The sequence below is a fragment of the Leucoraja erinacea genome, chromosome 7 (genome assembly GCF_028641065.1).
Source record: "Leucoraja erinacea ecotype New England chromosome 7, Leri_hhj_1, whole genome shotgun sequence".
NCBI lineage: Eukaryota > Metazoa > Chordata > Chondrichthyes > Rajiformes > Rajidae > Leucoraja > Leucoraja erinaceus.
Genome location: NC_073383.1, coordinates 54,837,870 through 54,861,415, shown reverse-complemented (window position 1 = coordinate 54,861,415; position 23,546 = coordinate 54,837,870). Strand labels below are relative to the sequence as shown.

Below are 23,546 nucleotides of genomic sequence, written 5' to 3'. Positions count from 1 at the left end.
GTGGGGTCCACTGCATCCCCCACCTTTATGCCCGCAATACTTAAATGGAGAGTGGTAGAGTCAGTACATCGGAATGACTTGAAGTATCAAAATCCTTGAATGGTCAAACTCTCATTCATTCGACAGTATTTAATAGTCATTCAGCAACCAAGTGTATCAGCTTCTTGCTCATAAATGTATTTTGATACTGAGACTCCCAGCAGGATACTGTTATAGGGCAGTTGTGAGGAAGTCATGGAAGTCAGATGGAAATTCCTACATTTAGTGTTTAACTGAGAACATGCGGACACCAGAAGTTGAAGTCTGACATTCTTGGATGATGATGAGTGCTGATACCTTGTCCTTTATTCTTTCTGTTGAATCTGGATCTGGCAAACAGAGAAGTTATAATGTTTTATGATAAATTCTATGTGAATCGTATTTAAATCTTACTACAGGCGGAAATTCGATAGTAAACCCTCATTTTATCGGTCCACTTTATAATGGATTTTGGATCTAGCGGATGGATCTGCGGGGGATGCCACTTCCAACTCGCACCACCTCCTCTCCACTTACAATGCCAGCGAGCCCTTCTTCACTCACCACATGGTCTAGTTGAACTGGCTGTTGATGGAGCTCCCATTGTAGCCCCTGGGGACAGCGCTTTCCTCAAGCCTTCGCCGCCGCCACCGACAGGTCACTGCGGGGCACCCTACACTCCCACCTGCTGCCGCTACTTTGTTCACTTTGTCCGCTCCACCACTCCCATACCGCCTTCTCCACCTCCTTTAGTCGCTCCATCACTTAGCTTCTCTCCCATCCCCCCCTTCACTGCTGCCTTCTCCTCCCCCACCCCATCCCACACCCCCTCCTTCACCGTTGGCATGCTCCACCTTGGAAGATGTTGGTGGCGGCAGGGGAGACAAAGCGAAGGAAGAAGTGTAGCTGGTGAAAGGGAGGGGGGCCACATGGTGACCGAGTGCGTCCTGTTGGTGGCAGCGGCTTGAATAAAGAGCTGCCGGTCAGGAACTACAACATGAGCCGCAACAACTGCCGCAGCAGCCGGTGAAGAGGGCTCATTGGGTGGACCAGCAGCATCGCCGCCTAGTTTTAAGGTGAAATGACACAAAGTGCTGGAGTAATTCAGCAGACTGTCACCGATGTCACCTATCCAAAATGCTGCCGGACCCACTGAGTTACTCCAGCATTTTGTGTTCTTTTGTGGATTAACCATTATCTGCAGTTCTTGATTTCAAAGTCAAAGTCAAAGTCAAGTTTATTTGTCACAAACGCATACGAGATGTGCAGTGAAATGTAAAGTGGCAATGCTTGCGGATTGTGCAAAAAAAACCTACAAAACAGAATGGAACATAAACAAATATTCACATATTGCATATTTGTGGGAGGAAAAAAGAACAAAAACAGCAATTTAAAAAAGACACAACAGTAAAAAGGTACAGTAAAGTTAGTCCCTGGAGAGATAGGAGTTTACAGTGCTAATGGCCTCTGGGAAGAAACTCCTTCTCATCCTCTCAGGTTTCACAGCATGGCAACGGAGGTGTTTGCCTGACCGTAGCAGCTGGAACAGTCTGTTGCTGGGGTGGAAGTGGTCTCCCATGATCTTGTTGGCTCTGAAGTTGCACCTTCTAATGTATAGTTCCTGCGGGGGGGGTTTAGAAGAGTGTAGTTCCCATAGTGCATTAGGCTGAACGCACTACTCTCTGCAGAGCCTTCTTATCCTGGGCAGAGCAGTTTCCAAACCAAATCGTGATGTTTCCGGACAAGATGCTTTCCACAGCCGCTGAGTAGAAGCACTGGAGGATCCTCAGAGACACTCTGAATTTCCTCAATTGCCTGAGGTGGTAAAGGCGCTGCCTTGCCTTACTCACGAGTGCTGCAGCGTGTGATGTCCATGTCAGATCCTCTGCGATGTGGACCCAGGTATTTAAAGCAGCTCACCCTATCCACAGTATCCCCATTCAACTGCATACAATATCAATACCTTACTTGGCTATAGCAGGCAATCGGCAATGGCGGTCACCATTCCCTCTCCCCGCACCCCCCCTCCCCCCCCCCATGGTGTGTTATAATGAGGGTTTACTGATTTGTCACTCCTGCAACTTTAAATATGAACCAGGTTTATTTTGTAAGTAGCTAAGATAGGCCACAAATCAAGATGCGAGAAAATTGACAGCTTTTGCTGTAAACAGCTGAGCAGCAAGTGAAAAATTCAGCAGCTGAACACAATAAAAAAACACCAATAAATAGTGTGAACTATTTAACGCATTACAATAAAAAAATACAGTTCATAACATTGTTATGTGTGAAGATTTACACGTGTGGATTTCATATATCACCTGATCCTTCCTCCCTATCTTTAAAAGTGTAGCCGATGTTTGCCAAGCATGCAAAGGTTCTGTATATATTGCGCTGGGTAAATCTCGGGGCCTCAGCAAGTTAGGTACAGGTGGCATCCTCTGGTGGTAATAATTTGTAACTGCAAGTACAAAATCAGCGACAAGATTCTGCAGAAACAATGTTAAAAGTATTAAAAACTTGATAGGTTAACGAAAAAAGGGTCAGGCAGAGTTAAAAGCGTTGAACATTGTAAAATAATTTTAACAGAGTATTGAGAAATCTCTGGTAAGTGGCAAATAAATTATATGGGGAGGGTAATGCAGGGCGAACATTTTATTTTAGTTTAGTTTATTGTCACGTACTGTGGTATAGTGAAAAGCTTATTTTTGTTGCAAACTATCCAGTCAGTGGAAAGACTATACATTATTGCAATCAAGTTGTCCATGGTGTACAGATGCAGGATAAAGATAACATTTAGTGCAAGGCAATGTCCAATAAAGTCTAATTAGATAGTCCGAGGGTCTCCAATAAGTAGATGGTCGGTCAGGACCGCTCTCAAGTTGATGAGAGAATGGTTCAGTTGCCTGATAACAGCTGGGAAGAAACTGTACACGAACCTGGAGGCATGTATTTTCACAATTCTGTACTTCTTGCCTGTTGGGAGAGGGGAGAAGAGGGAATGACCGGGATGAAACTCGTCCTTGATTATGCCGGTGACCTTACTGAACCAGTGTGAAGTGTAGATGGAGGGAAGTTGGTTTGCGTGATCGGCCACAATTCTCTGCAATTTCTTGCGGCCTTGGATGGAGCTGTTCTCAAATGTAATGTTGCATAATTTACGCAGAAGAATTATAAAATCATTTACTGCAGCAAAGATGGAGAGCAAGCTGGAACAAAGGAAGAGGGAAGTAGTGAGCAATTCTTCCAAACTTGTTTTCAGTCGGGTTTAGAAGAGTGAGTGTGGATTTGATTGAAACAAATTAGTGGTCGATGAATAGATGTAGTTAGGAACTTTCTTATGAGAGACAGATATATGATTCCCCTCATATATGTATCCCCATCAACCAATGAATACCGTTTAATAATATATGGTCACCCACTTAATACAGAGATAAAGTGACTTCTTTCAGAGGATTGTAAATCTTTGAAACACTTGTAGGATTTTAGTTAAGCCGCATTTGGAGTATTATGTGTAGTTACCTACACCACCAGCCCTGCAGTGTGTGTAGGATGTGTGGGACACATCTTTTACACAGAGGGTAGTGTGTGCCTGGAATGCACTGGTGGTTGTGTAGATAAATATAAGAAAGGCTTTTAAGAGACTTGAGGATAGAAATATGGTTAGCCAGTGAATGGTGGGATATGGATTATTTTCGGGCAAATAAGAGTTGGCATCATGTTCAGTACAGATGTTGTGGGCCGAAGGGCCTTGTCCTGTGCTGTACTATTTTATTTTCTATGTGTTGATTGAAAGGATGACCAAAGCAGAATTTGTGAATATCTTTAAAGTAGAGTTAGATGGATGTATGATCACACAAGTGGCTACAGATACTGGAATCTTGAGCAAGAAACAAACTGCTGTCGGAACTCAGCGAGTCGGGCAGTATTTCTGGAGGAAAATGGACAGATAGCATCGCAGTTTACTTCTGCCTTCAGTCTGGAGGAGGATCCTGACAAAAAAAAGACCATTTCCCTACCCAGATGCTGTCTGAATGTATGATGCAAAGTGATGAATTTTTCCCTGGTGACATCCCCATTTAGAGGTCATATCCATGATTTTTATTAAAGAGCAGCCCAGACCAACTCGTGCTTTTTATTTGGTATGACCACTTGTTGATAGATTGCAATAAAAGCAGAAAAAAAAGGCAATCGCTCATTACGGGAGTTGGTTGTCTTTCCTAGAATTAGTTGTGGCTGCTCCTGCCTTCCAGACAGCCTTGATCCACCGCAGTTTGCGGCCAACTGCCACAAGTCCAAGGCAGATGTTATCTCTCTGGCCTTATACTCATTGCTGGCACATCTAGACACTTGCATCAGGCTCCTGTGTATTGACTATAGCTCTGCCTTCAACAGTATTGCTGTGTATTGTGTATTGACTATAGCTCTGCCTTCAGATAGTCATTTCCATCCTCTGTCCTTAACACATCATTTAGGTAATCTGTATCATCATACTGAACCTGCCTCAATGGCACTGGCTCATTTACTGGCAGAATATGTCGTCGGTTTTGTCTGTATAGACCTCCGCCAGATTGTATCAAATAAGACCTTGGTTCCGGACACAGCTCCTTGACCATGCCCATATGGTCATACCCCTTCTGGGTTTGGAGATGGACCACCTGGCACTCCGACAATGGTTGGCAAGGACAACTAGAACGGTTGTAGTACCCCTTCTCCGTCTGTTTTTCACGCTCCAGAAGCGCCCGACCCACCTCGGGCTTGCAGACGTGGCTGGAGCAGCTGCTTCGAGACTGGAAGAGTAGGCCTGGTCTGTCTAGACATGAGTCGCTGAGCATGCGAACCGAGTGTGAGATCACGTGGAATGTTGCAGAGATTGAGAAGATCCAAAAACACATCAGACCCGGCCCTGCTGTACTTCTCCATGAGCTCCTTTGCACTGCGGACAGCTCGCTCAGCCAGCCGGTTCGACTGCTGGTGATGTGCCTAAAATCCCATTCCTTTGCAAAGTCTTTGAAACGCTGACTTGTGAATTGGCTACCATTGTCAGACACGAGGGTTTGAGGTACCCCATGGACGGTAAAATCATCGCAAGTTTCTTGACGACCGCCGCAGTGGAAGCTTTGAGGAGCAGATCTATCTCAAACCATCCGGAGTAAGAGTCAACCAGGGCCAAGTATTGGTGGCCACGCCAGTTGAAAATGTCAGTAGCCACCATAGACCACGGCAAGTCAGGAACTGGGTGCTGCAAAAGGGGCTCTTTCTGTTGATGTGGAGCTGCTGTTGCACACAGCGCAGGAATGCACCATCTGGTGTATATAATCTGACATGGCAGGCCAGAAAAACATGTTGTTTGCTCGTTGCACCACAGCTTCAGAACCAGGATGACCTCCATGTACGGCGTCAAAGTACTTCTGTTGGAATGAAGCCGGGATCACTGCCTTTTTGATAACCCTGCCATCAATGGTCAGTTCATCTCGGACAGAAAAATAAGGCCGTACAGCAAGCGGAAGCGAATGATTGCCAGGACATCCGTGATTAATGACCGAAGCGAGCATCTGCAGGGTGGCATCTTCTGCCATACGAACCACCAAGGTATCCAGATGTGAAGGATGAGTGAAATCAATTGCCATGACGTCAAACGTGTCTATTCCTGACGTGTGCTGGGTGCTCAACCTCCTGGGAGCACGGGATAATGTGTCAGCCAAATACATGTGCTTACTCTGCATGTAAGTGAGAGAGATATCATATTTCTGGAGCTGCAACATCATTCTTTGTAGCCATGCCAGAGCCATGTATAGGCTTGTTTAAAATGGTAACCAAAGGTAGGTGGGTGGTCGGTCTCTACAAACAGCCTTGCCAAAAATGTAATAGTTGAATTTGACACATGCAAAGACCACTGCCAGCAATTCCGTCTCGATCTGAACATACCTCGTCCCCATGTCCGTCATCGTCCTGGAGGCATAAGCAGCAGGCCGCTCATCCTGCAGACATGCTGCATCGAGGCTGTACTGGGATGCATCACAGGTCAAAGTAACAGGTTTATCGACATTATAATGCCAGGGTAGGTGGGCATGACATCTGACGTTTTAGAGTGTCAAACGCATGTTGCTGCTGTTCGTGCCATATCCAGGCAGTGTCTTTGTGAGTATGTTGCCTCATGGGAGCTGAGATCTCTGCGAAGTTGGGGGAAGTAATTTTCCAAGGTAATTAACCATGCCCAGAAATCTCTGCAGGCCTGCAACATCAGTGGGCGTGGACATTTCGCTAACAGCCACAGTCTTAGAAGCATCTGCCTTGAGACCATCAACCGTGAAAATATGCCCCACGTAGCTCACCTGCTTAACATGGAACTGACATTTTGGGGGATTCAGTTTTAAGTTCACTTCCCTGGCACGCTCGAGTACCTTCTTCAAGTTGGCATCATGTTGTTCCATGTCTTTGCCACTAACAATGATATCGTCCATGATGATAGCACAAGTGTATCCATCAAACAGTTGCTCCATGGAGCGCTGAAACACATCACTGGCTGATGGCCAAACGACGTGCGCAAAAATCTGTTGTCTCTGTACTGTACACTAGCAGCTGAAAACAGTGCTGAAGGTGGTACTCATAGATGATGCATCATCCAGGGGAATCTGCCAGAAGGAGCTCTTGGCATCTAATTCAGAGAATACCGTTGGCTTACCCATGTGGGCAGCTACCTCCTCCACGGTGCGCATGGGGTGATGGGGCCTTTTGAGTGCAGTTTTCAGGTCCCTCGGATTAATACATATACAAATCTACTGTTTATTCTTTGTAGCAGCCACCATCGAGGAGACCCAGTTCTTGGGTTCCAACACAGGCTTGATAACTCCCAATGCCACCACCCTGTCCAGTTCGGCTTTGACCCGGTCTCTCATGGCAATAGGTACACGCTGAGCATGATGAACCACAGGATGCACCTCCGGGTCTAAAGACATAGATTAAATGATTGGTAGCGTGCCAAGTTCTTCAGTGAAAAGATCGTGGTAATCCATGAGAATACGCTGTGTAGAATCTGGAACTGGAGTTAGTGGATGCCCAGCCTTGCTGAAGGTAACCAGTCTCATATCTTTGCAGGCATCATAGCCTAAAAGTGGAATAACATTGTGGTCGATGACCTGTATGGTTGATCCCCTAAGTGGCACTGCAGCTTCACGATATAGAGTAATTATATATCATAACAAGTACTTTAATTTGTATACATACAGAGACCATCGAGATGAGCACTGTAAGCTCCGAATCGTAAGTTAAACTAAAACACAACATGGCTGTCCACCTGCACGAGGTGGCGGTGGTGTGGGAAACCTGACATGGATTATGGATCAGGTCATCAGCAGCAAAACCAAACACGAATCAAATCAGCAATCCTGTTTGATCTACAGTATGAACGGATGTTGCTTTTGTCATGCTAACTGATAGAAGTGGCCCAATAGCAGAGTTAACTAATGGATCAGATCAAAATTTGATTGCCCTGCTATATCTGGTACTGCTGTAGATTTGGGAGCAACAGCAGGAGGAGATTAGCAAGAGATAAGACTGATTGACTCTAACCCGAGTGGGAGGAGAGAAGTGAGTCAGTGCCGGGAAAACAGTTGAAAACTGAGGAATTTGGTTTGTAAATCAGGCAATTTATCAGTCAATTTAAGCAAGACTGCTCTTAGGGAGCGGCAGTGAGTGAGCGGCCTTGTGAGGGAAGTGTGAGTCTTTGGCTCGAGAGTCTTCGGAGAGGAGACCACGCAATACGCTTGAGAGGTAGAGACGAAAGAAGGAGATGTCAGGCAAGCTGATTCAGTGCGATGCTTGCAGTATGTGGGAGGTCAAGGACACCGCTGGTGCCTCTGGCTGCTACAAATGCGAGAAGTGCATCCAGGTAGAGCTCCTGAAGGACCGTGTTGGGGAACTGGAGAAGCAAGTGGATGACCTCCGGTTCGTCCGAGAAACGGAGTCGTTCCTCGACAAGTCCTACAGTAAGATTGTTACACCTAAGGTACTGGAAGAGAGAAGGTGGGAGACAGTGAGAAAGGGAGGGAAGCATGGAATGCCAACGTCCCCGGGTGGTGTACCTCTTGTGAACAGGTTCACCCACTTAGAAGCTGGCGGGACAGAAGACGTGTTTACACTGAGCGGCGGACTGGCTTGCGATGCGAATCGGGCTGTTGAGCCAAAACCAAAAAGGCCTAAGGCAGGCAACGCCATTGTAGTGGGAGACTCCATTGTGAGAGGTACGGACAGGGGTTTCTGCGGCAACAGACGGGATGCGAGGATGGTGTGCTGCCTTCCTGGTGCCAGGATCCAGGATGTCACGGACAGAGTGCAGAAAATCCTCAAGGACGAAGGTGAACATCCGGAAGTGGTAGTGCATGTCGGCACAAACGATGTCAGAAAGAAGGGGATGAATATTCTGCAGCGTGACTTTAGAGAGCTCGGAAAAATGCTGAAAAGCAGGACCTCCAGGGTTGTTATCTCCGGTTTGCTTCCAGTTCCTCGTGCTGGTGAGAGCAGGAACAGGGAGATACGGGGCCTAGACGTGTGGCTGAGGGACTGGTGCACGGGGCAGGGATTTAGATTCTTAGATCACTGGGATCTGTTTTGGGGTAAGGGGGAACTGTACAAAAGGGACGGATTGCATCTTAACAGGTGTGGGACCAGCATTCTGGCAGGCAGGTTTGCCATTGCTACACGGGTGGTTTTAAACTTAATAAGAGGGGTGGGGTGTGGAATGGGATAGTGGAGGATGGAGTTAAAGGGAAAGGGTTTCTTAAATGTGTGAGCGTAGAGACAGAGGGGTGTAAAATGAGGGTAGAAGCAATAGGTAGCAAGGTGAAAAGTAAAAGTGGCAGGCTGGCAAATCCAGGGCAAAAATCAAAAAGGGCCACTTTTCAGCATAATAGTATAAGGGGTAAGAGTGTTGTAAAAACAAGACTGAAGGCTTTGTGTCTCAATGCAAGGAGCATTCGTAATAAGGTGGATGAGTTGAATGTGCAGATAGCTATTAATGACTGTGATATAGTTGGGATCACGGAGACATGGCTCCAGGGTGACCAAGGCTGGGAGCTGAACATCCAGGGATATTCAATTTTCAGGAGGGATAGACAGAAAGGGAAAGGAGGTGGTGTAGCGTTGCTGGTTAGAGAGCAGATTAACGCAATACAAAGGAAGGACATTAGCTTTGAGGATGTGGAATCGATATGGGAAGAGCTGCGAAACACTAAGGGGCAGAAAACGCCAGTGGGTGTTGTGTACAGGCCACCTAACAGTAGTAGTGGAGTTGGGGATGGCATCAAACAGGAAATTAGAAATGCGTGCAACAAAGGTAAAACAGTTATAATGGGTGACTTCAATCTACATATAGATTGGGTGAATCAAATTGACAAAGGTGCTGAGGAAGAGGATTTCTTGGAATGTATGCGGGATAGTTTTCTAAACCAACATGTAGAGGAACCAACGAGAGAGCAGGCTATTCTAGACTGGGTATTGAGTAATGAGGAAGGGTTAGTTAGCAGTCTTGTTGTGCGTGGCCCTTTGGGCAAGAGTGACCATAATATGGTTGAGTTCTTCATTAGGATGGAGAGTGACATCGTTAATTCAGAAACAGGGGTCCTGAACTTAAAGAAAGGTAACTTTGAGGGTATGAGATGTGAATTGGCCTAGATAGACTGGCAGTTGATTCTTAATGGGTTGACCGTGGATATGCAATGGAAGGCGTTTAAAGACTGCATGGATGAACTACAACAATTGTTCATCCCAGTTTGGCAAAAAAATAAATCAGGGAAGGTAGTGCATCCGTGGATAACAAGGGAAATCAGGGATAGTATCAAAACAAAAGATGAAGCGTACAAATTAGCCAGAAAAAGCAGCCTACCAGAGGACTGGGAGAAATTCAAAGACCAGCAGAGGAGGACAAAGGGCTTAATTAGAAAAGGGAAAATAGATTATGAAAGAAAATTGGCAGGGAACATAAAAACTGACTGCAAAAGCTTTTATAGATATGTGAAGAGAAAAAGATTAGTTAAAACAAATGTAGGTCCCTTGCAGTCAGAAACGGGTGAATTGATCATGGGGAACAAGGACATGGCAGACCAATTGAATAATTACTTTGATTCTGTCTTCACTAAGGAAGACATAAATAATCTGCCGGAAATAGCAGGGGACCGGGGCCAAATGAGATGGAGGAACTGAGTGAAATCCAGGCTAGCCGGGAAGTGGTGTTAGGTAAATTGAATGGATTAAAGGCCGATAAATCCCCAGGGCCAGATAGGCTGCATCCCAGAGTACTTAAGGAAGTAGCCCCAGAAATAGTGGATGCATTAGTGATAATATTTCAAAACTCTTTAGATTCTGGTGCAGTTGCTGAGGATTGGAGGGTAGCTAATGTAACACCACTTTTTAAAAAGGGAGGGAGAGAGAAAACGGGGAATTACAGACCAGTTAGTCTAACGTCGGTAGTGGGGAAACTGCTAAAATCAGTTATTAAAGATGGGATAGCAGCACATTTGGAAAGTGGTGAAATCATTGGACAAAGTCAGCATGGATTTAGGAAGGGTAAATCATGTCTGATGAATCTTATAGAATTTTTTGAGGATGTAACTAGTAGAGTGGATAAGGGAGAACCAGTGGATGTGTTATATCTGGACTTCCAGAAGGCTTTCGACAAGGTCCCACATAAGAGATTAGTATACAAACTTAAAGCACACGGTATTGGGGGTTCAGTATTGATGTGGATAGAGAACTGGCTGGCAGACAGGAAGCAAAGAGTAGGATTAAACGAGTCCTTTTCACAATGGCAGGCAGTGACTAGTGGGGAACCGCAAGGCTTAGTTCTGGGACCCCAGCTATTTACGATATATATTAATGATTGGACGAGGGAATTGAATGCAACATCTCCAAGTTTGCGGATGACACGAAGCTGGGGGGCAGTGTTAGCTGTGAGGAGGATGCTAGGAGGCTGCAAGGTGACTTGGATAGGCTGGGTGAGTGGGCAAATGCATGGCAGATGCAGTATAATGTGGATAAATGTGAGGTTATCCACTTTGGTGGCAAAAACAGGAAAGTAGATTATTATCTGAATGGTGGCCGATTAGGAAAGGGGAAGATGCAACGAGACCTGGGTGTCATGGTACACCAGTCATTAAAAGTAGGCATGCAGGTGCAGCAGGCAGTGAAGAAGGCAAATGGTATGTTTGCATTCATAGCAAAAGGATTTGAGTATAGGAGCAGGGAGGTTCTACTGCAGTTGTACAGGGTCTTGGTGAGACCACACCTGGAGTATTGCGTACAGTTTTGGTCTCCTAACCTGAGGAAAGACATTCTTGCCATAGAGGGAGTACAGAGAAGGTTCACCAGACTGATTCCTGGGATGTCAGGACTTTCATATGAAGAAAGACTGGATATACTCGGTTTGTACTCGCTAGAATTTAGAAGATTGAGGGGGGATCTTATAGAAACTTACAAAATTCTTAAGGGTTTGGACAGGCTAGATGCAGGAAGATTGTTCCCAATGTTGGGGAAGTCCAGAACAAGGGGTCACAGTTTAAGGATAAGGGGGAAATCTTTTAGGACCGAGATGAGGAAAACGTTTTTCACACAGAGTGGTGAATCTCTGGAATTCTCTCCCACAGAAGATAGTTGAGGCCAGTTCATTGGCTATATTTAAGAGGGAGTTAGATGTGGCCCTTGTGGCTAAAGGGATCAGGGGGTATGGAGAGAAGGCAGGTACAGGATACTGAGTTGGATGATCAGCCATGATCATATTCAATGGCGGTGCAGGCTCGAAGGGCCGAATGGCCTACTCCTGCACCTATTTTCTATGTTTCTATATTCAGTTACAAATGGTGGTGGATAATTAGAAAGATAATGGGAGAAGGCAGGCCCATGACTACATATAATATATATTACCCAATCTGAGTATGTAGATGTAAAATGCAAGGTCAAATATTTGCAACATCGGTGAATAAAAATGCCTAGCAAATGATTGATAATTTCCTCCCTTCTTAAGCTCCCTAACATTGCAGAATGCAACCTTTACCTAATGCAGTCACTCCATATCATATGTAGAAAAGGCTGGTTGGAATGGGTGGAGCAGGTTTGTAGGTTCCAACAGTATCACAGCTGTAGTGTTGAGTTTAGTTTAGTTTAGTTTATTGTCACATGTACCATGGTACAGTGTAAAGCCTTTTTGGCGTGCTAACCAGTCAACGGAAAGACAGTACATGATTACAATCGCGTCATCCACAGTGTACAGATAGAGATTTAAAAGAGTGAAGCAATTGTAATGTGTGATTGCAAATTCACTTCTGTGACTAGCACAAAAAGAGTCACCTAGGGTTGGACGCCATCTATATGTTATAGAATCAGCTGTACTCCTGAGCCAGACTATTTTGATATCTGTCATCAGCAGCGTAAGGGAAAGTGGCGACTGGTAATTTAATCAACAATAACCTGCTTTTCTTTCTTTTGAATTTAACCAGGACCTCATGTCTCCGGAGCACATCACAACCCTACAACATTGAATTCAATGTGAAAACCAGGAGGATGTTCTCCACAGGTTGAAATCACAGCTGGCACAAAAGAAGATAGTTGTGATTATCAGAGATAATTTTTCTCAAGATATTGATGCAAAGGTCTGACAGGGCAGGGTGCTAGACCCAATAATATTCACTACTTTCCAATCTGTCATATCAGGACTGTGCACTGCACAATGTGCTGGTTCATTTGCAATGATGCAGTCTGTAACTTATGCAATAAACACATTTTGATGGTTTGGGTGATAGGCAAAATCCGGCAAATAATATGCAGAGAAGTATCTACCTACCTCCCGTTGGCATTCAATGGAACTACAAATGTTACAGTAAATCCATGCTATCAGGGCTTTGGGGATCATTTTTGACAAGAAAGTCTACTTAAGCAATCATGGCTACAAGAACAGATCAGAGGTAGGGCATAGTGTGACTATTAATAGAAACATCGAAACATAGACAATAGGTGCAGGAGTAGGCCATTCGGCCCTTAGAGCCAGTACCGCCATTCGATATGATCATGGCTGATCATCCAAAATCAGTACCCGTTCCTGCTTTCTCCCCATATCCTTTGATTCTGTCAGCCCTAATAGCTACATCTGACTCTCTCTTGAAAACATCCAGTGAATTGGCCTCCACTGCCTTCTGTGGCAGAGAATTCCACAGATTCACATTCCTCTGGGTGAAAAAGTTGTCCCTCACCTCAGTCCTGAAAGGCCTACCCTTTATTCTTAAACTGTGACCCCTGGTTCTGGACTCCCCCAACATCAGGAACATTTTTCCTGCTTCTATCCTTTCTAATCCGTTAAGAAATGTATGTGCCTCTATAAGATGCCCTCTCATCCTTCTAAATTCCAGTGAATGCACTGCTGACTTGCCAAAGACTCAGTTAATTATAAGGCACAAGCCAGGGGTGTGGTGGAATGTTCTCCAGTTTCATAGAAGACATAAATTCACAACAATGGTTGATAAACTTGACATCTTGCAAGAAAAAGCAACATGATTTTTATGACTATCCACTCTCGACTACCAACAAGGATGGAACATGCACCTGAAGCAAAATGCACTTCAGGAACATTTTGCCGGTGGCACAGTGGCACCACTGGTGGAGCAGCTGTCTCTCGGCTCCAGTGACTTTGGTTCAAATCTTAGCTTGGGTACTATCTTTGAGCAGTTTGCATGCCACCAGCCTTCTCTCTCCCTTAGATGTGGCCTCAGTCCTGGATAAACAATTTTAATCAGTCCACACCAATGCATACAAATAGATAAATGCAATGATGACTCAGTAACAGTATTTGGCTAGATTAGCATGCAAATTTTATCATGTGGCACTGTAAACATATAGTCCAGCTACAATGGCACAAGACAATTGTTAGGTAAATGTTCGTTTTCACCTTTAGGTAGGTTGAATGTGCTGTAATGGCATAATTAGATGGTGCAGAATTTGCAGAAGCAATACATTTCAAAGGATGCCTGTGATGACTTCTGTAAAGACCTTACTACTGTAGCTTCAAATGGAAAATATCCAATTTTATGGATGGATCTTGGTGAATTGGAAGAAGTGAAAGGAAGGTGAGGGGGAGGGGAAATTAATATGTTAAAGTTTATATTGTATTGGACTTGTGAATTAGATGTAATTGTGGGAGGAAGTGGAAGTGCGACTGCAAGTGAAAGATAGTATTATCTACTTTATTTTCAAAGCCATGGCTACAGGTTTGGAAGTGGATAATCATGGCTATAAGTGTCTCCTCCTTGGGGATCAGAACATGGAGGAATGTGTGTTCCCCATTGAGTAGTGCTTGTTGCCTCAGATGGCCACCATTTCCTCCTGGGTGCGTGAATGTGTGATGTTTCAATCAGTGTCATACAGTTTGTTTGCAGCAGTGTTGCATATATATTTATTATGACACAGAAGGGGACTATACAGACCACTGGGTCTATTGCATTCCTGTAGATTGGTTACATTACTTACTAACCAATGTAGTGCTTTATTAATATAAGCTCTGCCTACTACTACAACATTCATATTATCGCAACCCGACGTGCTGTTAGTTGATGATGCAGCACAGTAGAATTGATCTGCTGCTGAGTGTTGTGTGTGTTAATGAATACTGTTGTACCGTATCCGTGAGTATGTGCGACTTACTCAACAATTCCTTTGATACTTTTGCTACTTACTTACACTGAGGAGTAATGTAGCACAACTAAACCTATCTGCGCATATTTGGGATATAGGAGGAATCAGGAGAGCTTGACAAAATTCCATGCGTATTATAGAGAATGCGCAAACAATATTTTGCAAATAGTATATGGTTTAGTCTGAAGAAGGGTCTCGACCCGAAAAATCGCTAATTCCTTCTCTCCATAGATGCTGCCTCACCTGCTGAGTTTCTCCAGCATTTTTTGTCTACCTATGCGCAAACTCTAAACAGATTAGGATTGAACTGTAGTATGCTTGAAACCATGATGCAGTCCATTGTGCCACAGTGTCATGTTACGTTTGAAGCAACTGAGGCAGGTCTGATGAGAAGATTTGTATGTGTGGATGAATGATGGGGTTATGATTAATTTAACAGTGAATCAAGTTAGCGGTGCTTTTGGTGGAATATTGCAATTGAAGATGCATTCAGTAGTGTTGATCAGCCATGTCTGGTCACAGAACTTATTGCAATGCTAATTCATGTCTTCAAGGCATGACGTATCAATGAACTCTAGGACCCTTGCATGCACTTTATGCTCCTTGGTCAAATTCAGGTTCCTTACATTCTTGCCCATTTTGAATCTCACATCTATGAAGATCCAGTGTTGGATCAGAAAAAATTGAAGCACTCTTGTTTCCACCTTGATTCTGTTTCTTACGATATCTTCACTTTCTAGACCACTGGTAGAACCTGCTCTACATGTCTTTGTGAGGTGCAACCAGGTTTTGAAGAGTGCTGGGTATATTCATCTGACTTTAACGTCACAATACTGGACACCTTGCTGATGTGTTCAGGAAATTGATAAAATTGTTGGTATCAGGATGCAAGCGGAAATAATTATAACTGACAAACAACAAAAAAGTATCACCGTCAACAGATACATGCATTGCGCATTGTGATCATCACTCCTGCTTTCTGGCGCTTTCCAACTTGGCTCTTCTTGAATTTAATATGGTCAGCTACTGTAAAGGAAATTAAAAAAACATAAAATAAGAAAAGAAAGAAATATATTTCTAAAAATCATTCAAAATGTCATGTATTTATAATTTCCATTATTAACACTATCAATAGGAATGTGATTTCATAATTTTAATTGTTTTCTTCCTGTAATGGATTAGTTGATCACCAGTCCTTATGAATTGCACATAATTGAAAGTGCATATACTCTAACGGTTGTCAGACTAACTTTGAGTCAAGTTTCATAGTTGATTAATGTACAAAAGCAGCACCTATATAAAGGCCAAATTATTTTCTTGTGAGCTATTTTCAATGACTGGTTTAAAACTATTTACGTTGCTGGCTTGTGTACCTGTTACTAATGGAATGAGCCATGAACTCATGTGACTCAGTAAATTCCACTTGGTTATAAAATTCACAGGGTACAGTGGTAGAGTTGCCACTTTGCATCACAAGAGACCCGGGTTCGATCCTAACTACGGGTGCTTGTCAGTACGAAGTTTGTACATAAACCGTGACCTGCGTGGGTTTTCTCCGGGATCTCTGGTTTCCATCCACACTCTAAAGCCACACAGGGTTGTTGGCTAATTGGCTTGATATAATTGTAAATTATCCCTAGTGTATGTAAGATAATGTAAGTGTGCGGGAATCGCTGGTTGGCACGGACTTGGTGGGCAGAAGGACCTGTTTCCGCGCTGTATCTCTAAACCAAAAAAAACCTCATACTGTTATTTACCGCTATGAAAAATAAAACAGATACATTCCATAGTACATCTGCAACTTTTGTTGCTGTAACCTAATTGACTCCATAGGTTATTTTTCAAACTGTTTGGTGTGCCTTGCTAAAATGTGACATTTCTGGATATTCAGGTTAAGATGTCAGAAGAAGTAACAGCTTCCAAAGAAACAGCAAGTGACATTAATGCAGCAGATGATGAATATTCAAGCAGTGCAATCACCATTGAGGAACAAGGAAAGACAATGCAACTATTGAAAAGATTAAGAACATTGGAGGTAAGCAACAAGTACAAATTATCTCCAGTAAATTGTATCTACAAGTGCAATTTATTTTGATATATTAAAAACATAACCGTGCTTCTTTCAAATATTACTTCAAAATTGTTCACAAATCCACCTGCTCAACTCAAATAAACAACTTTTGTTAAATCCACCATGGCAGAATGGCCTGAAGAAGGGTCTTGAACCCGAAACATCTCCCATTCCTTTTATCCAGAGATGCTGCCTATCCCGCTGAATTACTCCAGCATTTTCTGTCTATCTTCGGTATAAACCTACATCTGCAGTTCATTCCTACACATGGCAGAATATGTCCTATGTAGAGAGATGAACATTTTTCCTCAAACCCAAACTATCAATTGGTTTCCAAAACTACCAAAGATTTCCAAAGTATGAAGATAACTCTCTAAGTCATACATATTCTAACTTGAAAGTGTATCACCATGCTTTCATTATAGGATCTAAATTCTGGAATTTCCTATCCAATAATGCTGTGAGAGTACTATCACTAGTGGGATTGCAGCATCTTTAGTTAAGGATGATCAGTCAATCCTAGCATTTATCACACTGTCGGAAAAGCTCATACCCTTTAAATGAATAATGATCTGATGAAGTTTCTGAAGATGGCCATATTAAAGATGCTGTTCTGGGCCACTCTTGTAATATTGATTCAAGCCGTACATGATTGGACTACAACAAATATGAAAATTTTGGTGCTACATACAAATGTTCATGTGTCATGTGTTGGATAGAACATAGAATAGTACAGCACAACAACAGGCCCTTTGGCCCACAATGTCTGACATACCTACGCATAATCCATATCCCTCCATTCCCTTCATATCCATTTACCTATCCAAAAACTTCTTAAATGCTACTATCGTATCTGCCTCCACCATCAACCCTGGTAGCACGTTCCAGGCACTCACGCCCTTTGTGTAAAAAGTTTGCTCAGCACATCTCCTTTAAACTTTGCCCTTCTCTTTAAAGCTATGCCCTCTAGTGTTTGATTGTTCTATCCCTGGGAAAAGATTCTGAAGGTGTACCCTATCTATGTCTCTCATAATTGTATATACTTAGTCATAGAGTGATACAGTGTGGAAACAGGCCCTTTGGCCCAACTTGCTCACACCGGCTACTATGTCCCAGCTACATTAGTCCCACCTGCCTGTGCTTGGTCCATATCCCTCCAAACCTGTCCTATCCATGTATCTGTCTAACTGTTTCTTAACCATTGGGATAGTCCCAGCCTCAAATACCTCCCCTGGCAGCTTGTTCCATACACCCACCACCCTTTGTGTGAAAAAGTTACCACAAAGTTTGTATCAGGTCTCCCCGCAACTCTCGATACTCCAGAGATAAATTATTTATTTTATTGAGGTATTTGACCTGGTGTCCATTTCGTATGGCTGTATGGTGACCACACATTTCACTGTACCAATTGGTACATGACAAATAAATGTGTCTTAGATCTTGAGTGTGTTTAGATATTGTCGCCAGATTAAATAAGAAGTATGTTAAGCCAAAAGAGCATTTTTGATATGCTGATCATTGTGCATTCATTATAATAATAATAATAATAATAATAATAATAAATTTTATTTGTGGGCGCCTTTCAAAAGTCTCAAGGACACCTTACAGAATTTAACAAGAGTAAAAAACATATAATCGGAGTAAAATTAGTTTGAATACCTTCATGTAACACTGTTCAATGAGTGGTACATTTCTAAAGAACATAGGACATCAGAAGCTCGCTCGATGTTTTTGTAAAATTGATCCTAATACATCCAAACTGCTTATTGTAATATCGCAAACACACTAAAGTGCCGGCGAGAATCGCAAAGTTGCGTTGCTTATAATTTCCAGTGAGAATTTAACTGACATTTCCTGGTCATCTTCCACAAATGATTTTGTATGTAATCTCTTGGCTTGAATTGACATGAAGATACATATGACAAAACTAAAGTGAGACATCTGTTACAAAAATCTTCAACTAGCTCCTGCATTGGTCTTGACATGTTAAATTGTTTGAACTTTGACGTCCATATTGAGCATTTTGGGTGAGAACATCTGGTCCCTATTCCGTGCCATATTCTTTCTGGCACAGTTCCAGCTTTCGTAAAAAAATTAATTTTATTCTCAAGTAATTTTATTACGATGGAATGCAATCTTATTGAGCATTGGACAATTATATAAAAGTAAAAATACACTTAATTGCTTTGCTAATATTGAACAATAGACAATACAAACTTACATTTGCAGTTCAATGGTTCTTAATGATTTTAACAGTCTCTGGGTAAATAAGCTTTATTTGACTGCTCTATTCAATTTATCAATGATATATTCACTGACTCTGCTTTGCGCTTTTTCATGCATAGAAGCACTGTCACTGTCTAATCTATTATGTTCATGATCTCAAGATGAAACTCAGTATTTTAATGAAGGCCTTTGGATCATTGAAGGCCGTTGGATCATTGATTGGATTATTGCTATTTTACTGATAGGTAAAAAGAGGGAACATTTCTGGTATCATCCCAGTAAATCATCTTTGTGCTTTGTTCAGAGTCACTACTACCTCGTTTTCAAAATACGGTGACCGGAACTGTCCATGGAAATCCAAGTGGGATTGATTTGAGGATCAGTATCTTATTTAGTATTATTAACTTCTATGGAGCATGTAGTCTGCTTTTATTTCATGTTCGATTTCTAGATTTTTTTCAAATTTTCTCTTTTAGCAAGGATTTTAATTCTCATGCCTACTGAAGGAGGGGAACACATGTTTGGTTTCTGTTTTGTTATCAGAAAATAAATGATTCAATAGTACCTAGCTTAGATAAATAGAAAATATTGGATGCGCATCATTACATTGCGAGTGAATCTATTTAGTAGCTGCCACGTCTTTCCCAAGAGTTAGAGGATCCCATTTTATTGCTTGCCTCTTTGATAGCTTTAACACAGTGTTTAAAATCCACGGTTGCCCTTTCACTTGAAACATGCTTTTGAAGGCAATTGAACATAATTGAGAAGGCTCAGCTGCACTGAGGGTGCTGCGTTCTAGCCCTTTGTATTGTAGCTTCAGTTCCTTCAGAGAAAGGTCGGAATAATTTAAGAAAATAGTAAAGTTTCAGTAGAAACCCTTTTATCTTAGCTTCACATGATTTATTGAGGATCGATACATGATTTAAAAGATATAACAAATGAGAAATGAAAGTGAGCAAAATAATATTGAAAAATGACCCTAATAAGAGAAAATTAGGTTCGTGAGATAGAGGAGAAAATATACAGATTTTAATGGCAAAGTCACTTTTGTGCATCCAGGTTCTTCATATTGCAATTAACCATAGGGTGATCCTGGGAATGATTTCTGAGTAGACTAGTTGCCCTGAATGTACTGCATTGTACAATAAAGCTGTGATGAGTTAAGATGTAGGTAGGGTATGTTTGTTCCATGCACAAATAAGAATAAGGATTTTCTAAGATATTTACTACTACATATGTGACCTTGAGTATCTTGTGCTGATCTACGTTTAGAAGCACATTATATTTTAAATCGTTATGACTTGCAAGTTCTGAATTTATCTATCAAATTTGCTAGAAAGTGTTCCAGATGTTGTGTGTATTGATTTATGTAAACAGAAGCAGCAGGATGCTGTTTAGATCCTTGAAGCTGTCTCAGGACTCGAGGTTATAAGAACATGAGACACCCAGGCAGCGGTAGATATCTCACCCTTTGTGTCTGCTTTGCCATTATTAAAATATTGGCTTTCTTGATCTTCCACCCTTCAGCACTATTTTCAAGCACAATCCCTATATCCCTTGATTTCTGCAATGCCCTGAAAACTATCAATCCCTGTTTTGATTGAACACAGAGACTGAACTTCAGCAGAGTTCTAAAGGTTCACCAAACCAAGTCAAGTAAGTCTTCACCTAAGTCAAGAAACGATTCTGGATGATCTAATACCTAGCACCATTCCCCCGTTTCCTTTACATCATGGAATATCAAAAATGTTTTTATTTTGAAATTAAAGTTGATTACTTGACTTTGCAGAAATTGGGAGTTGCCTTCCAAATGACTACCATTCTTTTGTGTAGAATTATTTCTTAAATTTACTCCTGAAAGTCATGGTACAGGTTTTTGTACACAATGCATAATGTAGAAATAAGGTACTGAGGTTGCTAATTTATGAAAAAGACATAAAATGCTGGAGCAACTCAATGGGTCAGGCAGCATCTCTGGAGAACATGCATAGGGGATGTTTCAGGTTGGGGCCCTTCTTCAGGTTGATTGTGATGGGAGCGAGTGGAAGCTAGAAGAGAGGAGGGGCAATCCAAAGCTTGGAGAGTAATAGGTGGATGCAGGTGAGAAGCGGGGGTGATAGGCAGATGGTTGGATCAAGGTCAGATATGAAAAAAACTCTTCTTTTGTCTCAGACCTTTTCTCTGGCCATTACCCACCCATTTGCCTATCAAAAACTCTCCTTTCTTGTAACCTCGTATTACTTGCCAGGCTTTGTCATGCCCCTTCTCTCTACCAGCTTTCTTTCCTCTGCCCACGACAATCAGTCTGAAGAAGAGTCCTGACCCAAATTGTCTGCTATCCATGTTCTCCAGAGATGCTGCCTGACCCGCTGTGTTACTCCAGCACTTTGTGTCATCCGGACATGGCATTATCAGGACACCAGAGTGCATTTTATTGTAATTTTAGATTTTTATATTGACTTTTTGGGCAAATGCCTTGCTTACTCTATTTGTGATATAGTGTGAGATATTATGACTTTGATTGCAATTTTACCGCTTTCATGCTTTTATCTAAATTACTTACTTTGGCTGTCCTGCTGCTTTTATTTATATGTAAAGTAACCTTATTACTTGTAACTACATTTTATTACTTGTGATCAGTTATTGACTCATTTGCATTTTTTAGCGTCAAGGTCAAACAGTACTACAATACCTACTGTCATCTTGTACTGCACAGTCATGCATACCATTCAATAATTATTTAATTGCTCACTTTCATTATCATGATTTTTAAAGGTTATTGAATGAACATGAAGTAAAAATGTTTAACAGTATTAATGATAAGCTGGAAAAAATGGTAATTTATGAAATGAAAGTTCAAGGTAACATTCTGTAAAATGAAATAAGAAACCTTCGCTGCCCTGCCAATAAACTGTAATTGTGATTTGTGTCTGGAGGATTACTCTTAACTACACCAATGTCTTCTGGGAGAAATATCTGGCACATATGTCTTCCTTGTATTAGATTTCCTCTTACAGAAGGACACCAGAAAATGTACTTTACAGGCATCTCAGATGAGGTCGATATAATTAGTTTACTCCCAATAACTAATTCAGGTTGGAGTCTACTTTATATCCATCAGGTCTTCACTTTGATGGTGACTACATCACATATTCCTAACAAACTCTTTACATTCATTTATGAATAATTAATAATGTTGTACTTTCAGACTGAAGCTTTTGTATGAGAATTAATTCTCAGGTACAGAAATATGTCGCTGCTTCTAAAGGGGTGCATTGAAGTGGAACTGCACAATGGGGGAAAAAGGACCTGTACCAGTTTACCGACTTTGTGCAAGGCTCTTTATCATTGAAATCTATCGCACAGGGTCCTACAATTATGAGTTTGCATGTGCTACAACAGCAGAGACCCTGGTTCAATCCTGACTATGGGTGCATGCCTCTATAGAATTCTTATATTTTCCCAGTGTCAGTGTGGGCTTTCGCCGGGAGCCCCAGTTTCTTCCCCCACTCCAAAGACATACTGGTTTGTAGGTTAATTGGCTTGGTTCAATTGTAATTGTCCCTAGTGTTAATGTGTGGGGCTCGCTGGTTGGCATGGACGTGGTGGGCCAAAGGGCCTGTTTCTGCGCTGTATCTCCAAACTAAACTAAAAGCTGATCTTCTCCTTGTTCCACCCAAAGCAGAGCTGCAGAAGAGATCGGATTAGCTGACCATAGCAGATAAAGGGTGGTAGAGAATGAAGTGTTAAAAGGCCGTGCTTGGGGATAGGGGGGCAGCGTGTATTGTGGAATAGAGGAAGAACTGTGAGTGTAGAGTAATTGTGTAAAATTGTGGAGAGGATTCATACTGTGAATTAGACTGTGTCTGAGATATGCTGCAATAGTTGGTCTGGGAGGCTCAGTGGTGCAGCTTGTAGGGCTGCTGCCTCACAGTGCCAGAAACTTGATTTTGATCCTGACCTCAGGTACTGTCTATGTGGACCTTGCATGTTCTCACTGTAGGTTTCCTTCCACATCCCAAAGATGTGCGGGTTCTACGTTAATTGAATATAAAAGCAAGGATGTAATGCTGAGGCATTATCAGTCTCTGGTGTGGCCACATTTGGAATATTTTGAGTTGTTTTGGGCCTCATATCTGAAAGAAAGGATATGCTGGTATTGGAGAGGATCCAGAGGAAGTTTATGAGGCTGATCCCGGGGATGATTGGATTAACGTATGAGGAGCGTTTGAAGGCTCTGGCCCTGCACTCATTGGAACTTAGACGAACGAGGAGTTAATCTTATTGAAACCTACAAAGTAATGAAAGGCCTATTTAGAGTAAACATGGAAAGGATATTTCCAGTAATGAGAGAACCAGAGTGCACAGCCTCAGAATAAAAGGACATACTTCCAAGGCCTACTTATTACTTTGAATCTGTTTTATCTTGACAGATAGCAGAGGCTTTGTTTATTAGGCTCAAAGTAAATGCAGTCAGGTACCAAAGCTGATGAAACGGGGTAGTGGGTCAGGTCCAGGATTCTGCCACTGCAATGGTATTGAGATAGTTGTGACCAAACTC

The 23,546-nt window shown here is 42.3% G+C and overlaps 1 protein-coding gene across 8 annotated transcripts in view; it reads left to right on the top strand.

The window, feature by feature from the left end:
- nckap5l (NCK-associated protein 5-like) overlaps positions 1-23,546 on the top strand; it is a 458,995-nt gene that overhangs the window by 196,429 nt on the left and 239,020 nt on the right. For all 8 annotated transcript variants that reach the window (XM_055638609.1, XM_055638606.1, XM_055638607.1 and 5 more), the window contains one exon: positions 16,580-16,723. In XM_055638609.1, the coding sequence (XP_055494584.1) occupies positions 16,580-16,723 (144 nt within the window). The remainder of the gene's footprint in view (positions 1-16,579; positions 16,724-23,546) is intronic.